The 27,638-nt window shown below is 47.3% G+C and overlaps 2 protein-coding genes across 5 annotated transcripts in view; one reads left to right on the top strand and one right to left on the bottom strand.

Moving 5' to 3' along the window:
* The first annotated feature begins 119 nt into the window (after window positions 1–119).
* Window positions 120–11,577, top strand: PDRG1 (p53 and DNA damage regulated 1). 2 transcript variants are annotated; one of them, XR_014549210.1, is made up of 5 exons: window positions 120–280; window positions 2,610–2,685; window positions 6,329–7,815; window positions 7,957–8,439; window positions 9,042–10,414. XR_014549210.1 is itself a non-coding variant. In XM_083619283.1 (5 exons), exons 1-5 carry the CDS (start codon window positions 194–196, stop codon window positions 11,206–11,208), a joined length of 402 nt encoding a protein of 133 aa, XP_083475409.1. In that variant the 5' UTR covers window positions 124–193; the 3' UTR covers window positions 11,209–11,577. The 2 variants fall into 2 exon arrangements, 1 of the variants encoding a protein (XP_083475409.1); XM_083619283.1 differs by lacking the exon at window positions 9,042–10,414 and adding an exon at window positions 11,126–11,577 and having other exon boundaries at window positions 124–280; window positions 6,329–6,403; window positions 8,028–8,108.
* A 3,301-nt stretch (window positions 11,578–14,878) lies between these two features.
* TTLL9 (tubulin tyrosine ligase like 9) overlaps window positions 14,879–27,638 on the bottom strand; it is a 50,286-nt gene continuing 37,526 nt past the window's right edge. For 2 of the 3 annotated variants that reach the window (XM_083618890.1, XM_083618891.1), the window contains exons 9-14: window positions 27,297–27,384; window positions 25,943–26,001; window positions 23,906–24,102; window positions 19,033–19,146; window positions 17,306–17,427; window positions 14,879–15,465 (exon numbers count right to left, since the gene is read on the bottom strand). In XM_083618890.1, the coding sequence (XP_083475016.1) occupies window positions 15,395–15,465; window positions 17,306–17,427; window positions 19,033–19,146; window positions 23,906–24,102; window positions 25,943–26,001; window positions 27,297–27,384 (651 nt within the window). In that variant the 3' untranslated portion in view covers window positions 14,879–15,394. The remainder of the gene's footprint in view (window positions 15,466–17,305; window positions 17,428–19,032; window positions 19,147–23,905; window positions 24,103–25,942; window positions 26,002–27,296; window positions 27,385–27,638) is intronic. The other variant, XM_083618892.1, reaches the window with a different exon arrangement.

The raw sequence follows: 27,638 nt of genomic DNA, 5'->3' as shown, positions 1-27,638 counted from the left end.
CCAGGGCCGGGGCCCCAAGGGCGGAACCGGGGGAATAGGTAAGGCGGCGGCGGCGGCCCGAAGGAGCCAGTCCGGGCCTAGCCGGGTTGCCATGGTGACCGCCTCCTGGAGGCAGGCGAGGCGCCTGCGCGGAACGGCCTCCGACTAGGCCTCTCCTCCTCCGCGCCGCCATTCTCCTTCCCTCCGCGCCGCCATGGGCGAGCTGGAGCCGGACGTGGCGCTGCGGGTGCTGGCGGAGGTGGAGTTGCTGGCCGAGGAGGTGATGGGCGGGAGGCAGCAGGTAGGCCTCGGGGCGGGAGGAGGAGGAGGGAGCGGGCGCCCCCATCTCAGCCGCCCCCCTGAAAAGGATAGGGCAGGTAATGGTTAAGCTCACCTTCGTGGCAATGCTAGGCTTCCTCAGCTTCCAGGTGGGCGGAGGATGCCGTAGCTGATTATTTTATACACACACACACACACACGCATATATATATATATATATAAACACACACATACACACAAAGCCCATGGAGTGTGTGTGTAAGTGATATATATATATATATATATATATATATATATATATATATATATGGGGGGTGTGGGTGTGGGGTGTATATGTATGTTGTTGTTTAGTTAGTGTGTATTACACACACACACACGCATATATATATATATATATATATATATACACAAAGCCCATGGAGTGTGTGTGTAAGTAATATATATATATATATATATATATATATATGGGGGTGTGGGGGTGTATATGTATGTTGTTGTTTAGTTAGTGTGTATTACACACACACACACACATACATATATATATATATATATATATATATACACACACACACACACAAAGCCCATGGGGTGTGTGTGTGTGTGTCTAATATATATATGTGTGTGTGGGTGTGCGTATATATGTATGTTGTTGTTTAGAGAGTGTGTGTGTGTAATACACACACACACACACACACACACACACACACACACAAAGCCCATGGGGTGGGTGGGTGTCTGATATATATATGTGGGTGTGGGTGTGTGTATGTATGTATGTATGTTGTTGTTTAGTTAGAGTGTGTGTATGACACACACACATTTTGTTGTTGTTGTTTAGTCGTGTCCGACTCTTCGTGACCCCATGGACTAGAGCACGCCAGGCAATCCTGTCTTCCACTGCCTCCCGCAGTTTGGTACACACACACATATACATATATTATTTAAGCAGTAAACAATATATGTATATATGTGTATATTTTACACACAGACACTCTAACACCCCCCATGGGCTTTGTGTACATTCCCTTGTTGCAAATCTGTACCCCCTCCTCTGCCCCAGATGCCTTCAGGGGTGGCTGGAGTTACAGTCCTACAACATTTGGACAACCAACTGTTGTTATCATTTATTACATTTCTGGGACGCGGGTGGCGCTGTGGTCTAAACCACAGAGCCTAGGACTTGCCGATCAGAAGGTTGGCGGTTCGAATCCACATGACGGGGTGAGCTCCTGTTGCTCGGTCCCCGCTCCTGCCAACCTAGCAGTTCGAAAGCACGTCAAAGTGCAAGTAGATAAATAGGTACCACTCCGGTGGGAAGGTAAACGGCGTTTCCGTTCGCTGCTCTGGTTCGCCAGAAGCGGCTTAGTCATGCTGGCCACATGACCCGGAAGCTGTACGCCGGCTCCCTTGGCCAGTAAAGCGAGATGAGTGCCGCAACCCCAGAGTCGGTTACGACTGGACCTAATGGTCAGGGGTCCCTTTACCTTTTTTTTATTTCGGCCGAGGATCACAGTTACCCACCCACCCACCCATCTATGCATCATCATCATTATTATCAGTGCTGTTTTTCCTAGAAAAAGAGGTGCCAGAACTGACCATGAATGCCTCCCTTGTTCACTTATTTAGGCAAGGCTGCCCAGGTGTTTAGAAAGTTGGTGCGTGTTTTAATCTTTTTTTTTTTTTAGTCTTATTGTTTTAACTTTTTGAAAACTTCAGATTACTGTTGTTAATTTCTCTCTGATAATTTTATTGCTTTACCTTTTTTTGTAAACTGCTTTGAGGGTGTGTGTTTTTTACGATCATAATTTTTGCTGATTGTATTGATTTCTTACCTGCCCTTTTCTGTAAGGCCTTAGGAACAGTTCAAAGGTAAAGGTAAAGGACCCCTGACAGTTAAGTCCAGTCGCGAATAACTCTGGGCTTGCGGCACTCATCTTGCTTTACTGGCTGAGGGAGCCGGAGTCTGTCCGCAGACAGTTTTCCTGGGTCATGTGGCCAGCATGACTAAGCCACTTCTGGCGAAACCAGAGCAGCACATGGAAACGCCATTTACCTTCCCGCCGGAGCGGTACCTATTTATCTGCTTGTACTTAGACGTGCTTTAGAACTGCTAGGTTGGCAGGAGCAGGGACCGAGCAACGGGAGCTCACCCCGTCATGGGGATTTGAACCTCCGACCTTCTGATCAGCAAGCTCTGTGGTTTAGACCACAGCACCACCCACGTCCCATTTAGGAACAGTTAGAACAAAATAAAAATACAATACGGGGATCAGGGGAGCGCTTGTGAACTGGCCTTCATGGAAATCTTGTTGTGACACACCCTGAAGGTTTTTTCTCCATTTCTCCCTTAGATTGTGGATCTGGGTATGAAACAAAATCAGAACCGGGAGGCCCTGAGGACCCTGAGCAAGGACATGGAGACTTCAGGTGAGAGGTCTTTTCGAACATCACACATTGCAGTCCATTGTAATTGGCGACAGTTCTCCAGTGCCTTAGGTAGTCTCCCTTTCCCAACCTGCCACCTGAGATGCTTATAAAAGGAGATGCCAGGGTTTGAACCTTGCACTTCCTCTGTGCGCATATCATGTGTTCTGTTGTTGAGCTGATAGTCTCCTGTCCCTTTTCAGTCTGTCTACAGAAACCCATTACTTCCCAGAAGCATATGGCACATGGCAGTTTGAGAGCTCTGATGTCTGTCCAGGTCTTCCTGTATACAGTGGTACCTCGGGTTAAGAGCTTAATTCGTTCTGGAGGTCTGTTCTTAACCTGAAACTGTTCTTAACCTGAAGCACCACTTTAGCTAATGGGACCTCCTGCTGCCGCCCCGCCGTCGTCGTGCGATTTCTGTTCTCATCCTGAAGCAAAGTTCTTAACCCAAGTTAATATTTCTGTATTAGCGGAGTCTGTGACCTGAAGCATATGTAACCTGAAGCGTATGTAACCCAAGGTACCACTGTACCAGGGTTCCAATAATACCAATGTACCAAAGTATAGGGCAGGTATACCTTGTGCTGTGCTGCTTGCTTTGTAAGTTTTTTTGTTAAAGCAGAACATAAATGTAACTTTCTCCAAGGACCCCAGATTTAGCATGTTCTCTTTGCAACTATCCTGTAAATTACACAAGGCTGACAGCTAAGGAGTTCCCAAGACCTCTTGCATGGAGAAGTGATTTGAACTTGGTGAATGAAGTTCACATTTGTTCCTGCAGTTTCGATGTCCTATATGCCTCTATGCTGAATCTAGATTGTCTTGAGACTCCTGTATTTTCTCTGACATTTGCCTATTTTATTATTTACTGCTGGAACTATAACTGTAGATGCCACTGTAGGCATCCCAGAGCTAAATCTAATAGAAACTGCCCCTTGCTAAGCCAGCATTATTTTGAAGGATGCGATAGAAAGAATTCAGATAACAGCAAGGGCAATTTTGTTATGTGGAATAACTCTTTCATTTCTTCTTGAGCATTTTGACTAGAGCAAGCTTATCAAATGCAGCTGTCTCCTTCATGCACTGTAAGAGAGCCTAAGATGGTCACCCCAGCATGAAGTGAGAAACAAGCTCATAATTGTAGAAATGAGTAATTGGCTGCAGATGCCGCTGTAGAAGTTGAATGCACCGTGATTACGACAAGTTCCTATAAGGCCCTATACAGCTCAGGACCAAGTTACTTGTTGACAGACTGCCTTACCTCTTCTGTAAATGTTACAACCGCTTTTTGATTTTGCCTTAGACTTTCTAGATTTGTTAGGTTTGGTTTAAATTGCTTGCATTTGTATTGTTTTGGGATGTGGTACACTCAGGTGGAGGGGAAATCATCTGAACACCTAGAAATGTGATGCTTGGAAATTTGAAATATGTCTTCAGCTCTCTGTTGGGCTGTCTCTTAATAATTAGATCCTTTCCCTCCACACCTGTATAAATAAATCACTTTATAAGGTCAGAGGAATGGCAGTTTCTCTTCTTTTCTCGGTATCCGCTCAATAGGGCAGACAGCAGAAGTTTCATAATCCTGCTTAGTAGCTGGACAGGGAATCAGCCTGATCCCAGTCACGGCTTTTGCGTCATGAATTTTTGCAGTGCTGCTGGTAACTATAACTGCAGATGCCACTACGGGAAATAATGCAGTAACTGTAGTGTTTAGTGATAACTTATAATAGTTACTGTTACATTTCACAAATTGCGCTGGCTCCCCGCTCCCTCGCTGCCAGCCTTGAGCCTCCCCGTCCTATCCAAATGTTTTCTGGTGACACGTTAAGTTGGGTGACTAATGTCTGCCGCAAGTGGCAGCCGCGTCTCCTCTTCTCCCCGGGGAAAGATTGTGCTCAGCAAATTGCCTGGCTTCCCTCACACGCAGCAAGCCTTTTGCATTAATGAGGGCAAGGCGGAATAAACGCGCTGGGCCTGCGATGGTGCTTTGCTTCATGCGCATCTTAGGCCAGGCCTTTGTGCTGCGTCTTTGTCCAACAACGGTTTCTGCCTTACCCCTCTCTTGTGGAATATCTCTCATTCTCAGGCAGCTTTATCAGAGTCCATTGACTTCCTCCCATCCCAGCCCCACCAACTGGGTTGCATTACTACACTTGATCTTAGCCAAAAGGCCAAGAAACTGGGTTGCATTCAAGTGTACTGCTAAAGAGACCATTCTGTCAGCCCAGGAATTTCTGTTTGCCCAGTGGAACCATCTCCCCTCAGCACCACCATCCCACGTGCTGTTCTGGGGGTTCTCCCAGCCCTCTTGAGCAGAGTTGAGGAGGGCACAGAGGGAGGAAAGGGTGGGATAAAGTCCTGTTGTGCTAGTGAGAATTCCCATGCTGACATCCACTAGCACAACAAGTTAGTTGAATACGGCTTCCAGTTTGGTAAGGAGTAGGGCAGATCTGGGTATACAGTCATACCTCGGGTTAAATGTGCTTCAGGTTGAGCGTTTTCAGGTTACGCTCCGCGGCGACCCAGAAGTAACGGAGCGCGTTACTTCCGGGTTTCGCCACTCGCGCATGTGCACTCAAAATGACGTCACGTGCATGCACGGAAGCGGCGAATCGCGACCCGCAGAGGCGGGTTGCGTTCGCTTCAGGATGCGAACGGGGCTCCGGAAGGGATCCCATTTGTACCCAGAGGTTACAGATGCTTCAGGTTACGGACGCTTCAAGTTACAGACTCCACTAACCCAGAAATAGTACCTCGGGTTAAGAACTTTGCTTCAGGATGAGAACAGAAATCGTGCTCTGGCGGTGTAGTGGCAGCAGGAGGCCCCATTAGCTAAAGTGGTGCTTCAGGTTAAGAACAGTTTCAGGTTAAGAACAGACCTCCGGAACGAATTAAGTACTTAACCCGAGGTACCACTGTAGTGATGTATGGAAGTGAGAGCTGGACCATAAAGAAGGCTGATCGCCGAAGAATCAATGCTTTTGAATTATGGTGCTGGAGGAGACTCTTGAGAGTCCCATGGACTGCAAGGAGATCAAACCGATCCATTCTGAAGGAAAACAGCCCTGAGTGCTCACTGGAAGTTTCAGGTTAAGAATGGACCTCTGGAACAAATTAAGTTCTTAACCCGAGGTACCACTGTATTTATTTTGTTAGGTGGTTTTTCTAATGAGACTTAGAAGGTGTTCATGAGCTTTAGGTCAGGCATGACCAAACTTGGCCCTCCAGCTGTTTGGGTACTACAATCCCCGTCATCCCTGACCACTGGTCCTGTTAGCTAGGGATGATGGGCGTTGTAGTCCCAAAACAGCTTGAGGGCCAAGTTTGGCCATGCCTGCTTTAGGTAATCAGATAGGACCCAAACCAATGGATTCAGATGACAAGCAGGGAGATTCCAGCTAAATATTAGGAAGAACTTTCTGACGGAAAGAGTTGTTTGGCAGTGGAAGGGACTCGGTCAGGAGGTTGTGGACTCTTCTTCGCTTCCTTGGAGGTTTTTAAGCAGAGATTGGATGATCATCTGCCATGGGTGTTTTCGTTGAGATTCTTGCATTGCATTGGGTGAGACTTGATGACCCTCAGTGTCCCTTCCAACTCTACAATTCTATGATTCTTTAATGCAGATTCGTCTTCTTGTTTTCAGATAAAGTCATGGTTTGCTTTGGGAACATGTTTGTGCAGTTTGGCAAAGCAAAAACCAAGGACATGTTGCAAAGAGGTAAGAGCCCCGTTACGTTTTCTGTCATCTGCGTGGAAAAATCTGTGGTTTCGAGAGCCAAGTCAATTTGCAGTTCATCATCTTGGTTCTCTTTTCATAATTTGTACCATCTTGGCAGCTTTGTGCTGATGTGGTAGATGCCGTCTGAGTGCATGCTAGCTTCTAAGGTTTTGTCACATGCTGTCAAACTTTTGCCTGCACCCTGCAGTTATGAGGCCCGTCAACCAGCTTGATATTATTTAAAATGAAAGGTGAGATTCTCAAGGTGCCGGTTGGGGGATGATTGTCCCCAGAGACAGAGGGGGGAAGAAGCTGAGTAACTGACCACTGAAGGGGAAAGAGGACTTTGTCAAAAGCCTTACTGAAATCAAGATACACTATGTCCACAGCATTCCCCTGATCCCCCAAGCTTGTAACTCTACGAGAAATGAGATTAACCTGCCATGACTTGTTTTCGAGAAACCCATGCTGGGTCTTAGTAATCACAGCATCCTTTTCTAACTGCTAACAGACCAACCGTTTAATTTCTGCTATGGGACCTTTCCTAGTATCGATGTCAAGCTGACCAGTTAGTAGTTACCCGAGTCTTCTCCCCTCCTCCTTTTTGAAGATGGGGACAATGTCGTATTAACTGTGTGTTTCTAGAGAATCTAAATAATTTAAATAACAACAACTTTTGAGGCCTAAAGTGACTGAAGCAAATCAGCCAAATTGTACATTACACAGAGCCCCTGAACTGTTACCCAGCCAGCCTTGAGGGAAAATCCCATCCTCCTTTCAGATGCAACTATATTATTTATTTGTATTTATTTACAAAAATATTTTTATACCGTTGTATCATAGAAATATATCAGCAGTTTACAACAATGTATTAGTTTAGTATTCGTGTAATTAGTACTAGTAGTGTACAGTAAAATCCATGTGTTGCAATTTTATTGAAATTGTTGGTGTGCAAGAGATGTCCCCAAATTGTTGTGTTTAGTTGCAGTAAATAAAAATCTTTGGCTTGTAGTCACCAGTGAGATGTAATTCATACTGGTTTAAACTGAAGCTTTAATGGGAACTGCCAACCTAGCAGTTCGAAAGCATGTCAAAGTGCAAGTAGATAAATAGGTACCGCTCCGGCGGGAAGGTAAACGGCGTTTCGATGCGCTGCTCTGGTTCGCCAGAAGTGGCTTAGTCATGCTGGCCACATGACCCGGAAGCTGTACGCCGGCTCCCTCAGCCAATAAAGCGAGATGAGTGCCACAACCCCAGAGTCGGTCACGACTGGACCTAATGGTCAGGGGTCCATTTACCTTTAATGAGTTGAATGGCGGGGCGGCATCTTAATACAACACAATGGCAAGCTTTACAGTGTAGAGAAAGAGTTCTTCTACCATAGTGCTTGCAACTGAGAGACAAAGCAGGGAGTTGTTGTTGTTGTTGTTTAGTCGTTTAGTCGTATCCGACTCTTCGTGACCCCCTGGACCAGAGCACGCCAGGCACTTCTGTCTTCCACTGCCTCCCGCAGTTTGGTCAGACTCATGTTTGTAGCTTCGAAGACACTACAGGGAGTAAAATGGGTTAATTCAGGTAGTGAGTCTTAAATCTTCCAGATGACATGTCACTGCTTTTTCTCCAGATCAAGAACTCCTAGATGAAGAAATAGCCAAGTTGCGGAAGGAGTTGAAAGTGAAGGTCAACCGCCTCTTGGAAGCTCAAGGTATTTGCCAGACGGGCTGGAATAAGGTGGCTGTGTTTGATGGGGAACAATGGGTTGGCTGGCTCTTGATCAAGTGCTCAGGGCTTAGAAGTTGCCTTCTTGCCTCCACTCTTCATGCCATCTCGATCAGCAATAGTGGTTTGGGATAACCATAGTGGTTTGGGGTGAGCAGGATTATTCTTTTAAGAACAGGTGTACGCTTATAAATATCTGAGAATAGGCTGGTTCACGTCTACTTATTGGGGTGTTCTCCTCTATAAGCTAAGCAAGGGGTGGAAGAGGTGTAGTGGAAGCTGAGGCAAGGCAGGGTAATTTTATTGGTTTTTGTCTAGTTTAATAATAATAATAATAATAATAATAATAATAATAATAATAATAATAAAAAATTTTATTTATATCCCGCCCTCCCCAGCCGAAGCTGGGCTCAGGGCGGCTAACAGCAATCAAAATAATCCAACGTTCTAAAAACATTTCATTATAAAAATTAATTAAAATCAAATTGGTGGCAACCATTAAGCAAAATTCTGTGCAGATTGCCAGAGGAGGGGGTCAGGCTGTGCCCTGACCAAAGGCCTGGTGGAACAGCTCTGTCTTGCAGGCCCTGCGGAAAGATGTCAGGTCCTGCAGGGCCCTAGTCTCTTGTGACAGAGCGTTCCACCAGATTGGAGCCGCGGCCGAGAAAGCCCTGGCTCTGGTCAAGGCCAGCCTAACCTCTCTGTGGCCTGGGATCTTCAGGATGTTTTTATTTGCAGACCGTAAGTTCCTCTGTGGGATATACCAGGAGAGGCGGTCCCGTAGGTACGAGGGTCCTAGGCCGTATGGGGCTTTAAAGGTTAAAACCAGCACCTTAAACCTGATCCTGTACTCCACCGGGAGCCAGTGCAGCTGGTATAGTACCGGATTAATGTGATCACTCAGCGAAGACCCCATAAGTTTAGATCTTGCCCTTCCTCTCAAAGGACCTCAGGGCAGCAAACACATCAGTAATCAAACAAAAGAAAGACAACAACCACACAACGCTCTAAGAACAGTGATCTCAGGGACAATGTCTTTCAACCATCAAATGTCTGGGTGAACAGGAACGTTTTGAGATTTCCCCCGGAAGTCAGTAATGAGGGAGACAAGTGCACCTCATCCGGGAGAGCATTCTACAAATGGGGAACTACCACTGAAAAGGCCCTGTCACTGGTCAATATCAAGCAGGCAGCCATGAGACCTGGCAGAGACCCAGAAGACCTTGGACCTTCCCTACTGCTGGGGAGTGCTCTGGAACAGCCTACTTTGTGGTCAAAGTGTTTCCTCCATGGAATGAGACAATTGTAAGAAAAGGCTTCTGCCGAACAACAGCGACAACAAAATTTCTTGTACCATGTCCATCTGACTGGGTTGCCCCAGCCACTCTGGGCGGCTTCCAATGAAGTATAAAGGAAAGCTATTAATGAGTCCTAGTGAGAGGTAGGGAGGTTTTCACCTTGGCCACCCCTGCAGCAGTCTTGACCTAGGATCAGGCCCCACACACCTACTATTTGCACTGGTGTAAACACTCCCATTTCTGCCAATCAATCCTTTTCTTTCAACACAAATTGCAGGATTTCTTTGGGGGAGGGGAGATCCGATTTGGGATCGCAGCATGGAGCAAAAGGTTTTAAACTTCCATTGTGGGAGGGGGGGCATGGGGTTCCCCCACCTGCCCTGTACCTTTTGAAATTCATTCGCATGATGGTTAGCTGTGTGAAGGATGCCTCGCCTAGTTTGTATGGTTTCTGCTGTCTAAATCCCTTTCCCTCCTACCCTCCTATCAGTGTCCAAGGGAGGATGCATCATTAAGCAAAGCTTTAGCCGCATTGCCACAGCGGAATGTTTTTTTCTTCTTCATCCCTTATTGACAGTTCATAAAGCTGCAGGGCCTGAAGGTCGCTGAGTCCCTCATGCTATTCCAGACCAGGCTCCTTCTTTCCTCTCCCCGTCCCCCACCAAATAGGCTGTAGTCTTCTGAGCGTCCTTTGGCAGAAACTGAATCAATTCAAACTGTATTTGCTCACCTCTGTCCCAGCTCTAAGCTTCTTGGGCCAAATGTTTGTCCTTTACTGTTGAGCACTTCACAGCCAGTGATGGTACATCTAGTCCCCAGCTATCCAGGCAAGGGAGCCAAAGCCACACTTTGCAAAGGAAGCTGCAAATTCCCCAGTGGCTCGGCTGCTGCTTCTACTATGGCTCCTCCCAGCCTTTTTAACACTCTTCATCTCCTTGCTCTTTCCTTTTTTTTTTAAATATTTTTATTAAGAATTTCAACATAACAATTTATCAAAAATACATCATCCTCATTCCCCCCAATTTTCCCCTCCCCCCAAAAGAAAAAAAAAACCACCCACCCACCCCCAGACTTCCCTCAGCTCCTCTATCTGGTTTTTCAGCACATATTATTCTCTGCATATTATAAAATTGTAAAGATCCTTAATTTATCTGTCCATATGTTACCAATAAAAAAAATTGTGTATGTTTATTCAAACCCTGCCAAGGAGTCCAGTTCATTTTGTTGTTTCTTTAAATATTTTGGAAAAGGTTCCCATTCGTCTTTAAAGTCACAGTTGTCCTTATCACGTAGTTTGTGTGTCAATTTCGCCAATTCCGCATAGTCCATCAATTTCTCTTGCCACAGTTCTTTGGTCGGTATTTCCTCATTCTTCCACCCTTGTGCTATTAAGACTCTTGCCGCCGTTGTCACATACATAACGATGTTTTTAAGTTTCCATGGCAGGTCTTTTCCTAAAATCCCTAACGAAAATGCTTCAGGCTTTTTTACAAATGTTAATTGGAACATTTTCTTCAACTCGTTAGATATCATTTCCCCGAATTTTTTAATTTTACTACAGTCCCACCACATATGGTAAAAAGTCCCTTCTTTTTCCTTACATTTCCAACATGTGTTTGAGCCAGTTTCATACATTCTTCCTATCTGCACTGGTGTTATATACCATGTGTACATCATTTTCATGTAATTCTTGCTCTTTCCAAAGGTAAGCCAGAGCTGAAAGGCTACAGCCTGAAGCCCTTGAGTGCCGAAGAGATGCGGTTCATGAGAAACGTGGTGGATGGTTGAAGCGGCTTCCTGGTGCGGATTTAGCAGCCGCCTCCTGCACAGACAAAACTCGAGAGAACTGCTCGCTTTTCAAAAGGCAGCTTTGCTTATGCCTGAAGAAGGGGCTTTCCTGAGCTGTTGAGCATCTGATCCCTGGCATCCTTTGTTGGAGAGGTTTGGGCTTGGGTGAAGCAAAATGCTCAAGCTGGTGTCCTTCTGTGGTTTTGACAGCCTGACTGAAGCACAAGCACTGAAGCCCGAAGAGTAAGAGGTTGCAATGTTGTCGTCGTAAGATGGGTTGCTGAGTTCCGACTGCTGGAAAGGAAGTGGCAGGAACAGGACACTATGCACACGTCTTTGTACTAATAAATTGTATGCTCAAATCCAAAAGCGGTGTGGCGATGGAAAGTGCTCTTTTGTTCAGCTTGCTAGTTTTAAGATTCTTCGCCCGAGCTCATCAATTCCTATGTGTTAAAACTCTGGGCACAAAGCCCAGAAAGCCACACATGCCCCTTTTGCCCAACAGGCTGTCTTGCTGTGGGAAGGGGGTTGTGAGCCAGGTGTGTGAAATTGCCAAACAGCGCAGCTGGGAATGCTTGCCTCCTCCCTCAGCTCCTGCCAAAGACCTGGCACTTCTGCGCAGCTTCTTCCAGCTTAAAATTGGGCATGCTGTATGGAACTGTAGGCGCTGATCATTGGCTTAAGTCAAGGTAATCGAGGCTGGGAATCCTGGCTTTGCCATGACTCCGTAGAGTAACAAAGTTGTGAGCTCTTGTCTCTTTCAACCTGCACCTTGTGTTACCAGTAGGTGGCAAACTTCTCCACTCCCGGCTTTCCAGAAGAAGCTTCATCCTGTACGTTAAATGACCGCATTAACCAATACAGTGGTAACTTGGTTTACGAACTTAATCCGTTCCGGAAGTCCGTTCTTAAACCGAAACCATTCTTAAACCGAGGCACCCTTTTCCTAATGAGGCCTCCCGCCGCCGGTGCCCTTCCACAGTTCGGATTCCGTTCTTAGACCGAGGTAAAGTTCGCAAACCGGGACACTACTTCCAGTTTTGCGGAGTTCATAAACCGAATAGTTCGTAAACAGGGTTGTTCTTAAACCAAGGTACCACACTAGTTTCCATTTTTACATGGTGGGGGTGCTGAGTCGTCTAGTGGGGACTTACGTTTAGAGATAAAATTCTGTGAAGTCACTTGTAATCCTGGCCTGGACATCCACCAGTCCACTTCCTGGAAGCCTGCTGTGGCTCCCGTCTTCCCACTCTCACATTGTATTTATTTCATGTAAAATCCTCCGGGTACATTTCTGCTTCTTTGACGATGAAATCACCAGAGCTTTATGGAATAGGCGTCATGGCAAGCTCACCCACATGTCCATCAACAGTAGGCAGATCCCTTAAGCTCCAGAGAAGACAAAGAGCTCGGCAGCAACGGAACAGAATGGAAGTTACTGTGGTGATTTGTCTTGGCACTAGGGAGCAGCTACTGCAGGTAGCATTGCCTAGCGGGTAGGGGGTTACTGGTTCTTGCTTTTATTAGGTATTTTGTGTTTTTTATCTTGTATTTTTCTCTTGTGACCCACCCTGAGATCTACAGATGAAGGGCGGTTACAAATTTAGTAAATACATTTTTAAAAATTAAGAAAGAATGTCGAAGGGTTAAGCGACGCAATCCCATGATGGACCTGTGTAGTTGGACAAAGGTCACTTGTGACCACAAACCCAGGAATGAGGAACCTGTGGCCTTCCAGATATTGCTACAACTTCCATCATCCCTCAGCAGCAGTCATTGCCGCCTGGGGCTGATAGGAGTAGCATGTGGAGGTCCACAGACTTCTTATCACTGCCGTTGTTTTCCTGTGTCTTGAAACTTTCAAAATGTCCGTTGAGCCCAAACCTGTAGGCGAGCTGGGCTCTAGGAGCATTCACAAGACCAGCCATCAAGTGGCAGTCCGTGATGCGGTGAAAGCTGATCAGTGCTGCCAGGGGACGGTAGCAATGCGCACCCACCCTCAGAAGTGGTGTTGAGATCAGGTTATCTCACTTGAGGGGGTGAATGATGTCCAGTTGCATCTGGAAATGCTATTCCTGGCTCTACCACCCCTGTGTTGCTCCTGCTGCCAGGCTCAAAACTCTATTCTGCTTCTTGAGAAAAGCAGGGGATTCTCTGTACACAATCCAGTTTCTGTTCAGGGACACACACACACACACACACACACACACACACACAAACATACACAGTGGTACCTTGGTACTCAAACAACTTGGAACCCTAACACTGCAAACCCAGAAGTGTGTTCTAGTTTGTGAACTTTTTTCAAAACCAAACATGCTCTGTTTTGAGTTAGGCTTCCGATCTGAGTGCCACACTTCCATTTTGAGCGTCACACTTCCGTTTTGAGTGTTATGCTGAGGTCTGTCTGTTTTTGCTATTTATTTTGCTTTTGTGGCTCTTTTGTTTTTGTGACTGTGTGGGACCCAGTTCAGCTACTGATTGATTGTGTGACTGCAGTACATGGTTTATTGCTTTCATTTTACGGATCGATGGTCTCGTTAGATAGTAAAATTCATGTTAAATTGCTGTTTTAGGGGTGGTTTTTAAAAGTCTGGAACAGATTAATCCATTTTGCATTACTTTCTGTGGGAAAGTACCTTGGTTTTGGAACGCTTTGGTTTTAGAACAGAATTCCGGAACGGATTAAGTTTGAGAACCAAGGTACCACTGCATGTATATATCCAACCTTTAAACTGGAACCTGAGCAAACCCATCCACCGAAGCCTTGTGCTTTGGTTATGAGATAGGTAAAGGGACCCCTGACCATTAGGTCCAGTCGTGGCCGACTCTGGGATTGCGGCGCTCATCTCGCTTTATTGGCCCAAGGGAGCTGGTGTACAGCTTCCGGGTCATGTGGCCAGCATGACTAAGCTGCTTCTGGGGAACCAGAGCAGCGCACGGAAGCACCATTTACCTTCCCGCCAGAGCGGTACCTGTTTATCTACTTGCACTTGGACGTGCTTTCGAACTGCTAGGTTGGCAGGAGCAGGGACCGAGCAACGGGAGCTCACCCCATCGCGGGGATTTGAACCGCCGACCTTCTGATCGGGAAGTCCTAGGCTCTGTGGTTTAACCCACAGCGCCACCCGCGTCCCTGCATGGGCAGGGCACAAATGATAAGTTGTTGTTGCTGCTCACCACCGCTTTCTCTTCCTCCCAGTATATCCCACTCAAAGCCTGGCTTTACCGGGATGGCTTTGCTCGCTTCTCCAACACCCGCTTCACCCTGAACACCATCGATGACCACTGTATCCTGACCTGTCTGCACGTTGCATGAGCTGCTTCAGGACGGAACAACGTTTTGTCAGCTGTTGGGTGGGTGGGGGAGAGGAACATTTGCAAGTCCTAGGCTCTGTAGTTTAACCCACAGCGCCACCCGCATCCCTTTGGTTATGAGATAGTTATCTCCAAATAGTTAAATCCTATAACATGGCAGGCTTGTTCTAGATCTGCAAGCTTAGATTCTTTAGGTTCAACTTCATTCCTTTATAGTGGTGAGTGTGCAAAAGGGAAGGAAGAGATGCACTTCCAGGGAAACTGTTATCGAGGACCAGCAGGTGGTTATGGTGTGCTCTGCCTCGCTGCCACCCCATAACATTATTCCCTAGTCAAGAACCAAAGGGACATGTTTCTGGGTCCTTAGCAGTACTAAGGCATTAACTTTTATTCATGCTTGCTGCAATGCATTTTAGTCAAGGTGGTGGGTCTTTGGGTGGGACGCATCACTTTTTCTAGCCTTGCATGTGGGCGGTGCCAGTTGATTTGCTGCAATCAGTTGGCGGAGCAACAATTGTATTCCTCCCTTGCCTCTCGCCCCCACGGACGCTGTCCATGTTAAGCACTGCTTGAACCTGGTCAGGTGAGTAGTGCACCATCTGCCTGCCCCAAAACACGGTGCACTAGACCCGGCTTTGCAACATGCCCAGGTTAAAAGCTGTTCTGTGTCCAGTGCTTGGTCAGCCTGCTGGGAAAGGGAATCTTCTCAACAGCGCACCTGAAGCTCCCCAAAGTGGAGGAAATCCCTGCAGACACATAACTGAGGCAGCAAAGCCGGCAAGGACCTCACTTCAACTCCAGAGCCCGGACACACACACACACACACACACACACACTCCGACATCTGACCATTTCTCCGCTGCAATGTTTAAACTTTCTGCTGCGTCTGAAAAGACTTGAAAAGCTGCCTCAGCTGTTTCTTCCTGTCATTGTTGTAGCCTGAAATGAAAGCGATAACAAGGTGTTACATGTGACTTGTCCCCTCCACGGAGCGAGGAGATAATCTGCCTCTCTGGCTGAGCTGTGGTTCAGTCAGTTTGAAAGTGTGCCCCCAGGAAACGCTGCAGGAGCTTCTCGCCCCCACCTTAGTACTACCTGACAGCCTGTGATAGGCGCTGAGACTGATGGAGTTGGAGGTGGGAAGAGAGAGCCGAGTCTCCTCAAGTCAGCATCAAGCAAAGAACGGACCACAACACCGTGATAATCTGTACTGTGTGCCTTTTGGGAAGCTATTCAAGTGAAATGGGTGGTGAAGTTGAGGGGCTTGCGGTGGCTTAAAGCAGCAATGCATAAGGGCTTTTTCAAAAAGAAGTATGATAATATCAGTATCATCTCCAAGAATATTGAATGAATCGCCAGCAGCAACTTAAAAGAGCTAGGCTGATTCAGAAACAGCTACCCTGAATTAACCTGTCAAGATCTATACCCATAATTCCTGCTCTGGAGGGAAGGACCTGAACCAATGGATTCAAGTTACAGTCATACCTCGAGTTGAATGTGCTTCCGGTTGAGCGCTTTCGGGTTGCGCTCCGCGGCAACCCGGAAGTAACGGAGCGCGTTCTGGGTTTCGCCGCTTGCGCATGCGCAGACACTCAAAAAGATGTCACGCGCATGCACAGAAGCGGCAAAACGCAACCCGCGGCTTTTCAACATCTACATGCAGCCGCTGGGAGAGATCATCGGGGTTTGGGCTGGGTGTTCATCAGTATGCGGATGATACCCAGCTCTACCTCTCTTTCAAATCAGAACCAGTGAAGGTGGTGAAGGTCCTGTGTGAGTGTCTGGAGGCGGTTGGAGGATGGATGGCGGCTAACAGATTGAGGTTGAATCCTGACAAGACAGAAGTAATGTTTTTGGGGGACAGGGGGCGGGCGGGTGTGGAGGACTCCCTGGTCCCAAATGGGATAACTGTGGCCCTGAAGGACCAGGTGCGCAGCCTGGACTCACAGCTGTCCATGGAGGCACAGGTCAAGTCTGTGTCCAGGGCAGCTGTTTACCAGCTCCATCTGGTGCACAGGCTGAGACCCTATCTGCCCGCGGACTGTCTCGCCAGAGTGGTGCATGCTCTAGTTATCTCTCGCTTGGACTACTGCAATGCGCTCTATGTGGGGCTACCTTTTAAGGTGACCTGGAAACTACAACTAATCCAAAATGTGGCAGCTAGACTGGGGACTGGGAGTGGCCGCCAAGACCACATAACACCGGTCTTGAAAGACCTACATTGGCTCCCAGTAAGTTTCCGAGCACAATTCAAAGTGTTGGTGCTGACCTTTAAAGCCCTAAACAGCCTTGGTTCAGTATACCTGAAGGAGCATCTCCACCCCCATCATTCTACCCGGACACTGAGGTCTAGCGCTGAGGGCCTTCTGGCGGTTCCCTCACTGCAAGAAGCCAAGTTACAGGGAAGCAGGCAGAGGGCCTTCTCGGTGGTGGCACCCGCCCTGTGGAACGCCCTCCCACCAGATGTCAAAGAGAAGAACAACTACCAGACTTTTAGAAGACATCTGAAGGCAGCCCTGTTTAGGGAAGCTTTTAATGTTTAACAGACTACTGTATTTTAATACTTTGTTGGAAGCCACCCAAAGTGGCTGGGGAAACCCAGCCAGATGGGCGGCGTATAAATAATAAATTGATGATGATGATGATGATGATGATGATGATGATGATGATCCCAGCCACCACTCTCCAGTGCTGAGATGGGTTTGACACATCTGGGGGTGGGGAAACAGCAACGCTTGCAGCCCCCACCCTGCCTCTTCAGAGCCACTCGGCTGAATACCTAGGTGGGTGTTTGCAACAAAGCCATTCATGGGTGTGTCCAGATTCCCATCTTCTCTGCTGACGGGACCGTCGTTCCAGATTAGGTCAAAGCCTCCGACACGCTTCTCCTTCCCCGTCAACCTGTAGGAGCAAAGGCTTGAGAGTCAATGGCAGGCCTGGATCCTTTGCTCTGCATCTCCCTTCCTGGGATGGATTTGCTCATCCAAGCTCCAACCTTGGAGGGGATGTCAAGATGGCAGCTGGGGAGCAACAGAAGCGAGTTTAGCGCTTATCCATCTCCTGTACAAGGGCTGCATGCCATTGAGAATTCAGAAAACTGCCTCTGATGATCACCCTAGAACAGAGCGATCCACCTGGTTTATTGACCCAGCGCTTTCCTGGCAAGGTGTGTTGGCATATATCATCTTCCTTAATTGCCCCGAGTCTTTTAAAGGGAGTGGATTAGGAACACAAATAAACTTTGCTTCGGCTGCCCGGTTATTAATTGCATCGAACTGGAAAGGGGAAAAAGTACCAATAGTAAGGGAATGGCAGAATAAGTTATTAGACTATGCAGAATTGGCACAATTGACAGATAGATTAAGGGGCAATACAGAATAATCATCCATGCAAAAATGGGATATGTTTAAGGAATACCTACAAAAATATAACAATGACATAACATCTATGGCAGAGTTGTGTAACTTAAATACTACTAAGCAAGGAAAAACGGTATGATATGTTATATGAAAGTACTAGAAACTATAGTAAGAGTAAGGTAAGAGTAAGGTAAGAAGTATAAGTACATTCAATGTTGTAAATGTAATTTACATCGGGAAATGACGAGAAGTCTGTTTTCATATAATTTAGTTTACTGGATTTTTATTTTGGTTTATTTTTGTTTAGTTAGAAATTATAAGAAAAGAGCATGTACAAATACAAGTTTAAATCAATATTTAATGGCATAATTATTTAAGGCTGTACATGTACCTAAGATTGTGTATGGATGTCAATTAATAATAATAAAATTTATTTAAAAACAAATAAGCTTTGCTTCAAGAGGAATCCAGGAAGAAGTTCCTGAAAAAGGAGGCTGGAGAGACCGAGGAGGACTGGGTGGTTTTGCAGAAAGATGGTCGACACAGGAAAACAAGTGGTTCGAAACATCTCCCATGAACTTGCACTTGGCTTTGGTGCACTGCATAAGATTAAGGGTTGCAGCACTTGAGAATGCAGGAAAACAGTGGGAGTCGTAAGCCGTGCACATGTCTTGTTGCTTATTTCCATAGGGCAAAGACTCCTGCTGCACCCTCAGGTGGATCGACAGTGGGGAAAGGCACACTATAAAGGTTAGCAGAGCCAACTGAGAGTCCCATGGACTGCAAGAAGATCAAACCTATCCATTCTGAAGGAAATCAGCCCTGAATGCTCCCTGGAAGGACAGATCCTGAAGCTGAGGCTCCAAGACTTTGGCCACCTCATGAGAAGAGAAGACTCCCTGGAAAAGACCCTGATGTTGGGAAAGATGGAGGGCACAAGGAGAAGGGGACGGCAGAGGACGAGATGGTGGGACAGTGTTCTGGAAGCTACCAGCATGAGTTTGACCAAACTGCGGGAGGCAGTGGAAGACAGGAGTGCCTGGCGTGCTCTGGTCCAGGGGGTCATGAAGAGTCAGAAACGACTAAACAACAACAGAGCCAACTGAAATGACAGGCAGAAGGCACACACGCTAAGTGCTCTACTCACCGGCCCTCCATGTCCACTATGTTCAGGGTGTCCTCTAGAAGATGGGTCTTGAGTTCATAGTCCTCCTGGCTGCTGGCCGTGAGGGAGGGGGAAGCATTAACTTCGAGAAGCCACCTGCCAAGGACAGCAAAAGAGAGCAATGGGGGCTGGAAGGGGCTGAGAGCCAGTGTGGTGTAGTGGTTAAGAGCGATAGACTCGTAATCTGGTGAACCAGGTTCGCTTCCCCGCTCCTCCAGATGCAGCTGCTAGGTGACCTTGGGCCAGTCACACTTCTCTGAAGTCTCTCAGCCCCACTCACCTCACAGAGTGCTTGTTGTGGGGGAGGAAGGGAAAAGGAGAATATTAGCCACTTTGAGACTCCTTCGGGTAGTGATAAAGCAGGATATCAAATCCAAACTCCTCTTCTTCTTCTTTGTGTGCTTAATGCACCCGGAGCTAAGGAGATCAGGCTGGTGGATTGTCTTTTCATTGTGGATCCATGAGGTTTGGTGAAGGGGAGGCAGTTCACCAATGCAAAACTGCCCTGTGGAGGCTGACTGGTTCCTACGGGTGTGAGAGGTGCATTTCTTTCTCCTCCTGTGACGAGGCTGCATTTTAATGTTTCAATGTTTCAATGTTGTATTATAATCTTGTTTTTAAGTTGTAGTCATTCAGCTTATTTTTATTATTGCTTGTTAGCCGCCCGGAGCCCGGCCTTGGCTGGGGAGGGTGGGGTATAAATAAAAAATATTATTATTATTATTATTATTATTATTATTATTATTATTATTATTAGATGAATCATGCAGAATCCTGCTTCATTCATCGGCCAGCCTGCTCTCTTTGAGGAAGTGTCCCCATAAGTGAGGAGAAAGTAAAGGGGTGGATCTGAGCACGCTACCAGGCTGTGCTATTTGTGCCGTCAGTGGCTTGTAGGGGAAGCAAGTTTGGGGCTTTCCCCAACAACCTTGCCAACTGCTTCATCCCATAGGACTGAATGGGACTACTGAGAATTCGGCCCCTTCTAACCTCCATAGACCCTCCGTGGATTCTTCTGCTTGGTCATAGAAGAAGAAGAGAAGAGTTTGGACCTGATATCCCGCCTTTCACTCCCCTTAAGGAGTCTCAAAGCAGCTAACAAAATCCTTTCCCTTCCTCCTGCACAGCAAACACTCTGTATACCTGAAGGAGCGTCTCCACCCCCATTATTCTGCCCAGACGCTGAGGTCCAGCACCGAGGGCCTTCTGGTGGTTCCCTCACTGTGAGAAGCCAAGTTACAGGGAACCAGGCAGACGGCCTTCTCGGTGGTGGCGCCTGTGCTGTGGAACACCCTCCCACCAGATGTCAAAGAGATAAACAACTACCTGACATTTAGAAGACATCTGAAGGCAGCCCTGTTCAGGGAAGATTTTAATGTGTGACATTTTAATGTATTTTTTATCTTTGTTGGAAGCCGCCCAGAGTGGCTGGGGAAGCTCAGCCAGATGGGTGGGGTACAAATAATAAATTATTATTATTATTATTATTATTATTATTATTATTAGTGAGGTGAGTGAGGCTGAGAGACTTCAGAGAGGTGTGACTAGCCCAAGGCCACCCAGCAGCTGCATGTGGAGGAGCAGGGAAGCGAACCCGGTTCACCAGATTATGAGTCCACTGCTCTTAACCACTCCACCATGCTAGCTCTCATACTACAGTGGGCACAATGTACATGCTGTCGAGATGGGCAGAAAAGACTGGCCCGCTCTCCTCCTCCAAGCCAGAACCTATCTCAGCCTTCGCCAACCTGGTGCCCTCCAGATGTTTTGGACTACAGCTCATCAGTGGCAGTCCCAAACATCTGGGTGGTACCAGGTTAGTGGAGGCTGCCCTATCCCTGTTGACCTGCCCTGGGTTCCGTTCCCTAGTCTATGCTAACTGCGTTTTGAAGGTGGCTGGCACCCATCTCTCTAGCGAGGCAAGGAAGTGCACCTCCTCTCCTGGGTGCAAGCCTGGGCAGGGTATATATGGAGGTCCTGGGCTGCCCAGACAAGACTCCCCTCTCAGTCTTGCTGCTGCAATACATCTGGCAGCAGCCTGCCTGCAGTTGCAGCAAGGTGCCATTGAACCATGGGCATAGTCAGGATATTTTTTGGGGGGGGGACTTTTTTTAGGAGGGCAGAGCTGACCTGATTGGTCAGTTGGTTAAGTATTTCTATTGTTTTACTTGGTCTAGGGGAGGAGCAGCAGTAATAATAATAATAATAATAATAATATTTATACCACACCCATCTGGCTGGGTTTCCCCAGCCACTCTGGGCAGCTCCCAACACAATACTGTGGTACCTCTGGTTGCGAATGGGATCCATTCCGAAGTCCCATTCGCAACATGAGCAGAACACAACCCGCGTCTGCGGGTTGCGATTCGCCGCATCTGCGCATGTGCGTGACGTCATTTTGCGCGCCTGCGCAAGCTGCGAAACCTGGAAGTAACCCTTTCCGGTACTTCCGGGTTGCCGTGGGACGCAACCTAAAAAAAGTATCACGAAGCAAACGCAACACGAGTTATGACTGTATTAAAAGCACAATAAAGCGTCAAACGTTAAAAACTTCCCAAAACAGAGCTACCCTGGCATGGAACGCCCTCCCACCAGATGTCAAAGAGAAAAACTACCAAACTTTTAGAAGACATCTGAAGGCTGTTCAGGGAAGCTTTTAAAGTTTAATAGGTTATTGTATTTTAGTGTTCTGTTGGAAGCCGCCCAGAGTGGCTGGGGTATAAATAATAAATTATTATTATTATTATTATTATTATTATTATTATTATTATTATTCCCGTTCTCAATGAATCCTGGGAGGTTTAGGACCAGAGTCTTCCTTCTTCTAGATGGGCTACCTTCCCAGGTAAGCAAGCCCCATCTGCCCCAGACTTTTGAAGACCTGGGTGCAAATTCCCACCCAAAGGCTCTGGGGAAGATCCAGCCAAATAAAGCGAAGAAGCTGGGCTGCAGTCCTCTAACTGCAAGGCCCCGGGATTTGCTACTCAGTCTCTGTCAAGTGCCGAGGGAGGCAGGCTCCATGTTCTTCTGAGCGCAGCAGACATTGCAGAGTCGCTGCTCCAGACGGTGGCTGCCTGGCGTCTGCTTATCGGCTCCTTTTAAATAAAGCTGTCCCCAGGGTTGTGGCAGAGGCACCTGACAAGCCACCAAGGTGCTAATTGAACCAGCAGCCACAGCAGAGGGAGGGAGGAGGGAGGCAAGGCCAAGAGGGCAGAGCTGGAAAGGAGAGTGGCAGGTCTGAAATTGATTGTGCCAGATTTCCTTGCCAAGGGCGGAGGGGAAACATGGCTGGGCAGGCGAGAGGATGGCTGGAGGCTAGAATGGCGAGAAGAGGCACAATCCTGGCTTGCTGACCTCTTCTCCCTTTGGACAATGCAAGGGAATTGCAAGAAGCAAAGGTTCCCCTCCAACGACATTTGCCCCTGCAAACGAAAATTGGATTTAAACCAGTTTCAATTTCCCCAACCCCCCGAGACTTACTGCATTGTGAGAAAACTGAGAATTCTGTTAAAGAGTGCTATTCCCTACGGAGCTACGCTTTCCCCTCGGAATACAGCAGTTAAGACAGCCAACGGCCATAAATCAATATCCACCTATGTGGGGGAATTCCCCCCCCCCGCGAAACCCATAGGGACTTCCTTCCGAGTAGGCATGGATGGGATTGTGCTGAAAACTCTGTAGGCAAAGACGTGCTCTGAATCGGCCTTCCCCAACTTGGTGCCCTCCAAATGTTGTCGTGTTGCAGGAATTTATGTATAGGTTGAGGGGGGGTTGCCCCTCCAGCAGATATCATGCACATGCAGCCCACTACCAAAACCAGCACAATCACTTTTGTGATTTGTCCCCACAAAACACTTCATCACAGTTTCTTCCTATCTATTCAAAGGACCTCTGCTGCACAATACCAAATGTAAGCATTCACTGATAAATGTATCTATGCACTGGCTCACTGGGAAAACTTCAGCAATTCATATGGACATGTGAGCTCAGCTACTCAGCAGCCCCTCTGCCTGAGTGATAATCCCTGGCATCCTGATACCTGAGTGCCATTCAGGAAATAACAAACCCAGATGAAGACAAAAGGGTGTGATTAACTTGGCTGGGAAACAGGGAAATGTAAAGATCTCTTTACACTTGATGGGTGTTTGGTGGAGGGCAAGGGGAACCATGGGGCAGGGTCCAGGATGCTCAGATTCCTGCCACCAGACCTCCCCTTTCATGATGTAACCGTGATGTATGAGTGATGTAGTTTGGGGGGGGGGTGTAACATAGGGATTAGCAGCTAATAAAAGTTTGGGGGCTCTTTTGTTTGGGGCTTCCATCTTGTTCCACCTGGTGGCAGGTGGGAGTCCTGACGCGACAGTCTTCAATAAAGACCAAGCCTACTGGCTGCTGTTTTGCTCTGGTATTCCTGGCTGGTGTCCTTGGTTTTTGTCCAAGGGAGCCCTCAGATTTCTCCATTAACAGTTGGGACTCCCAGCTCCCAGCAGCCAGTGCAGCAAATGGTCAGACATGATGGGAGTTGTAGTCTAGAACATCTGGAGGGCACTGGGTCGGAGAAGGCTGCTCTTAGCCATTCTTCCACTTTGGTTATCTGAATCCACTATGTGGCGGCCCTGTTGTGTTTTACTGGAAAGAGCCACATAACTGGATATTGGGAGCAGGCGAGATACCTATGAACCCTTAAAAAAAATCTCCTTGCAATCTTTCTTTCCTTCCCTTGAACTGTCTGCTGCCCAGCCAGCCCTTCCAGTTCCTGCTGTCTCTCCTCTTCCTCCTCCTCCTCTTCTGATCCAGAGCAACTGAGCTACCTCCCTTCCCTTGGGAGTATCCTCTGACCCTCTCCCCCCCTTACGGCTTGAGGTCTTGGTCGATCAGGATATCGTAGCCGTAGAGCTCAAAGCAGTGCTTGTCGCTGATGATGACTTTCTGGACGCTCTGCAGGCTCTTGATGAAAATGTTGTCCATCTCGGCAAAGAGGTTCTCCACGGCTTCCGCCCCGTGCTTGGCTGTCAGGTAGAGTCGGAACTTCTGGATCATCCACTTGCAGCCCTGCCAACAAAGAGGTTGCACAAAACAAATGAAATACAGTGGTACCTCGGGTTAAGTACTTAATTTGTTCCGGAGGTCCGTACTTAACCTGAAACTGTTCTTAACCTGAAGCACCACTTTAGCTAATAGGGCCTCCTGCTGCTGCCACGCCGCCGGAGCCCAATTTCTGTTCTCATCCTGAAGCAAAGTTCTTAACCTGAAGCACTATTTCTGGGTTAGCGGAGTCTGTAACCTGAAGCGTATGTAACCTGAAGCGTCTGTAACCCGAGGTACCACTGTACCATGAAAATCCCTGAAACGAGAAGTAATCAACTAGAAATATTATCTTATGAAAATAAACTAAATAATAAGAATCAAAGAGTTTAAGGGAAAAAATCTAAAACAGCTTATCTTGTATTCCTTTCTTTGAATTTGTGCCATTTAGGTTTTTTAAACATTTTTGTAAAGGCAACACTAGAATTTTCACAGCTGAGTCCCCAACTCTTTGCTACTGGGCTTTGCTTCCTCTAAATTGGCTTTGTTTAAAACTTGCCGTTTAGGTTTTCAAACCTTTTTTGTAAATTCAATATTAGAAATTGTACATTTGAGTCCTCAGTCCTTTATTGCTACGCATTGCTTCACCTAGGTCGGCCCAGGATTATAAATATTTCAGAATTTTTGGGAGTTCTACCCCCTTCTTGTGAATTTTGGTCATTTAAGGTTTATGATTTTTCTATTTCCTTCTGAGGAAGCTGAATAGTTCAGGGAAATGAGGTTTGTAGCCGGCATCCCGTTAAGGCTTCGTTCAATTTGAGGTTTTTCTCATTTTCCCCTTAAACTCTTTGATTTTTATTACTGAGTTTATTTTCATAAGATAATATTTCTAGCCGATTACTTCTCGTTTCAGGGGTTTTCGCGGTATTTCATTTGTTTTGTGCAATTTCTCGGTTCTGTGACTGTCTTTTTTCTACTGACTGCCAACAAAGAGGTGGGTTTGGGCTGGGGAGACTCGAGTTCAAATCTCCACTCATCCCCCGCCTCTCAGTTTACTCTACCTCTCAAGATTGCTAAGAGACCAAAAGAGATCAGCTGTCGCTCTGAGCTCTGCAGGAAAAGGGTGAGCCATAAACGAGATCGATAGAATGGACACAGGCCAAAACAGCCAAGAGTGGCAGTGGCAGCTGCTGATAAAAACCCAACTGGGCATCTAGAGTTGTTGGTTTTTTTAAACAGATGGGGTACTCCATTTATATCACAAGAATGTTTCCATGAGGCTGGTAGCCCAGCAGCTGGTGGGACGGCAGTAATGTCAAGTACCTTACAGGAACAGCATGGTACTGAGGCAATCCCCGCACCTAAAGTATTGCCCTCGGAGCGGGGAACCTCAGGCAGCAGAGTGTGTCTCCCCATGCCTCTTCAACTAGCCTTGCGCAGGGCTGGGCAATCTCTGGTTTTCAACATTGCGATACAGTGGTACCTCTGGTTGCGAATGAGCAACATGAGCAGAACATGTGCGTCTGCGCAGTGGCGTAGCGTGGGGGGTGCAGGGGGGCCCGGCCGCACCGGGTGCAACATCTGGGGTTAGGGCAAATCCACGGGTTAGGGGGCGCAAATTGCTTGCCTTGCCCCGGGTGCTGACAACCCACGCTATGCCACTGCGTCTGCGCATGTCATGATTCACCGCTTCTGCACATGTTAAAATGTTTCATCTATCTTGACTCTTAACCCATTGGTCTTCCTGCTACAGCCACTCCTTGGGTGAGGATTTGAAGTGTGGCCTCCGTCATCCCCCAGCCAAACCACCCCGGCCACTGAAACAGAAGGGTTTGGGTACCTGGGTTGCCGGGCCCTCATTCCTCACCTTTTCGGGGTCGTAGTCAGGGGCTGTCTTCTGCACGGCTACATTTGTCAGGTGAACATCTGGCAGGAGGCGGGAGGTAAGGATGATATGAAAGGAAAGAGATGCTCCCGGAATCCAAAATATGAACCTGGCATCCAAAACGGCTTCCCTTTGCCCTGGCTACTCAGTTCATCTATCCTCCTGCCCATGGGGTTGCCATGGGGATTAAATGGGGAGGGGGAGCACCATGCATGCCACCTTGAGCTCCCTGGAGGAGAAGTTAGGACTCGGCTACATCAGCCATGTTGCAACGCTATAACTTCGTTATAAACATGCGACACCAGAGGGCGATATAGAGCACAAAACTTTGCCCATGTGATTTTACATACAGTTTTTTTCTTTCGTTATAACAATTTAATTTATGACTTATTTATAGCGGGTTTTTCTTGTGTGTAGATCCAGTCTTAGTGACTGAATGGGTTAAGATCACAGAGTTAAATTCCTAGACTCAGTTACGTAAGTCACGCCCACTCCTCTCCAATGAGGGAGGAAGTGAAGACTTCTTTTCCTGTTCCCTCACTCTCTCTGCGTCATGTGACTGACCAAGGATGACATGCCTAAGCAAGCAACAAGCTTAGAGAACGTGTTTGGCACTATCTTTCCATTTTCTACCCAAGATTATTCTCCCTGTGTTCTCTTTGCTGCTGCTTGGATAAATGCATGAATCTGACCTACGGAATGTTTTGTAAGTAAATAATTTTAAACTTACTTAACAGTGTGTGGTCTGTTCATTGCAAAAGCAGTAGAAAGAGAGGGGCACTGTTCGCATACAGACTAAAAGGTTCTAACAACCTGCCCTCCTAACGCTATATTGCTGCTTGACTTTTGTGTGTTTTAAGCTCTGCTAGTGAGGTCTCTTTCCTGCTGGAGTGTGAGTTTAGCCCTGCATTTTGAATCCAGGCACCCAGCCAATTCACCCCACACACGTGGGTCACAGGGATTAATATTTTCCTCCCACATAAAAGGCATACTGTATTGTATAAACGCAATAAATAGAACATATAGAAATAGATATGAAGTAGTTTCCTAAGAAGTGATGCATTTAGCATTGCATGCGATTTGGTCCTCAGTGGTCCTAAAATGGTCTGAAAAGGCTGTTTCAGTGCTTGCAGCTGCCTCGATCTGCCAGGGACTTCAGGCAAGGCTGCTCACCTTGGCTGCCAGACCTGCTCAGCATGATGGGCTCTGCAGTCTTCCTGCACCAAGCACACGGGCATCTTGTTGCAAATGTTCCTCTCCCCCACCCACCCAACAGTTGACAAAAAGTTGTTCTGTCCTGAAGCAGCTCATGCAATGTGCAGACAGGTCAGGATACAGTGGTCATCGATGGTGTTCAGGGTGAAGCGGGTGTTGGAGAAGCGAGCAAAGCCATCCCGGTAAAGCCAGGCTTTGAGTGGGATATACTGGGAGGAAGAGAAAGCGGTGGTGAGCAGCAGCAACAACAACAACAATTTATCATTTGTACCCTGCCCATGCAGGGACGCGGGTGGCGCTGTGGGTTAAACCACAGAGCCTAGGACTTTGCCGATCAGAAGGTCGGCGGTTCAAATCCCCGCGACGGGGTGAGCTCCCGTCGCTTGGTCCCTGCTCCTGCCAACCTAGCAGTTCGAAAGCACGTCAAAATGCAAGTAGATAAATAGGTACCACTCTGCGGGAA

The sequence above is a fragment of the Podarcis filfolensis genome (assembly GCF_964270895.1).
Source record: "Podarcis filfolensis genome assembly, chromosome: 6".
NCBI lineage: Eukaryota > Metazoa > Chordata > Lepidosauria > Squamata > Lacertidae > Podarcis > Podarcis filfolensis.
Note: the sequence above shows the minus strand (reverse complement) of the source record. Positions and strands in the feature narration are given on the sequence as shown.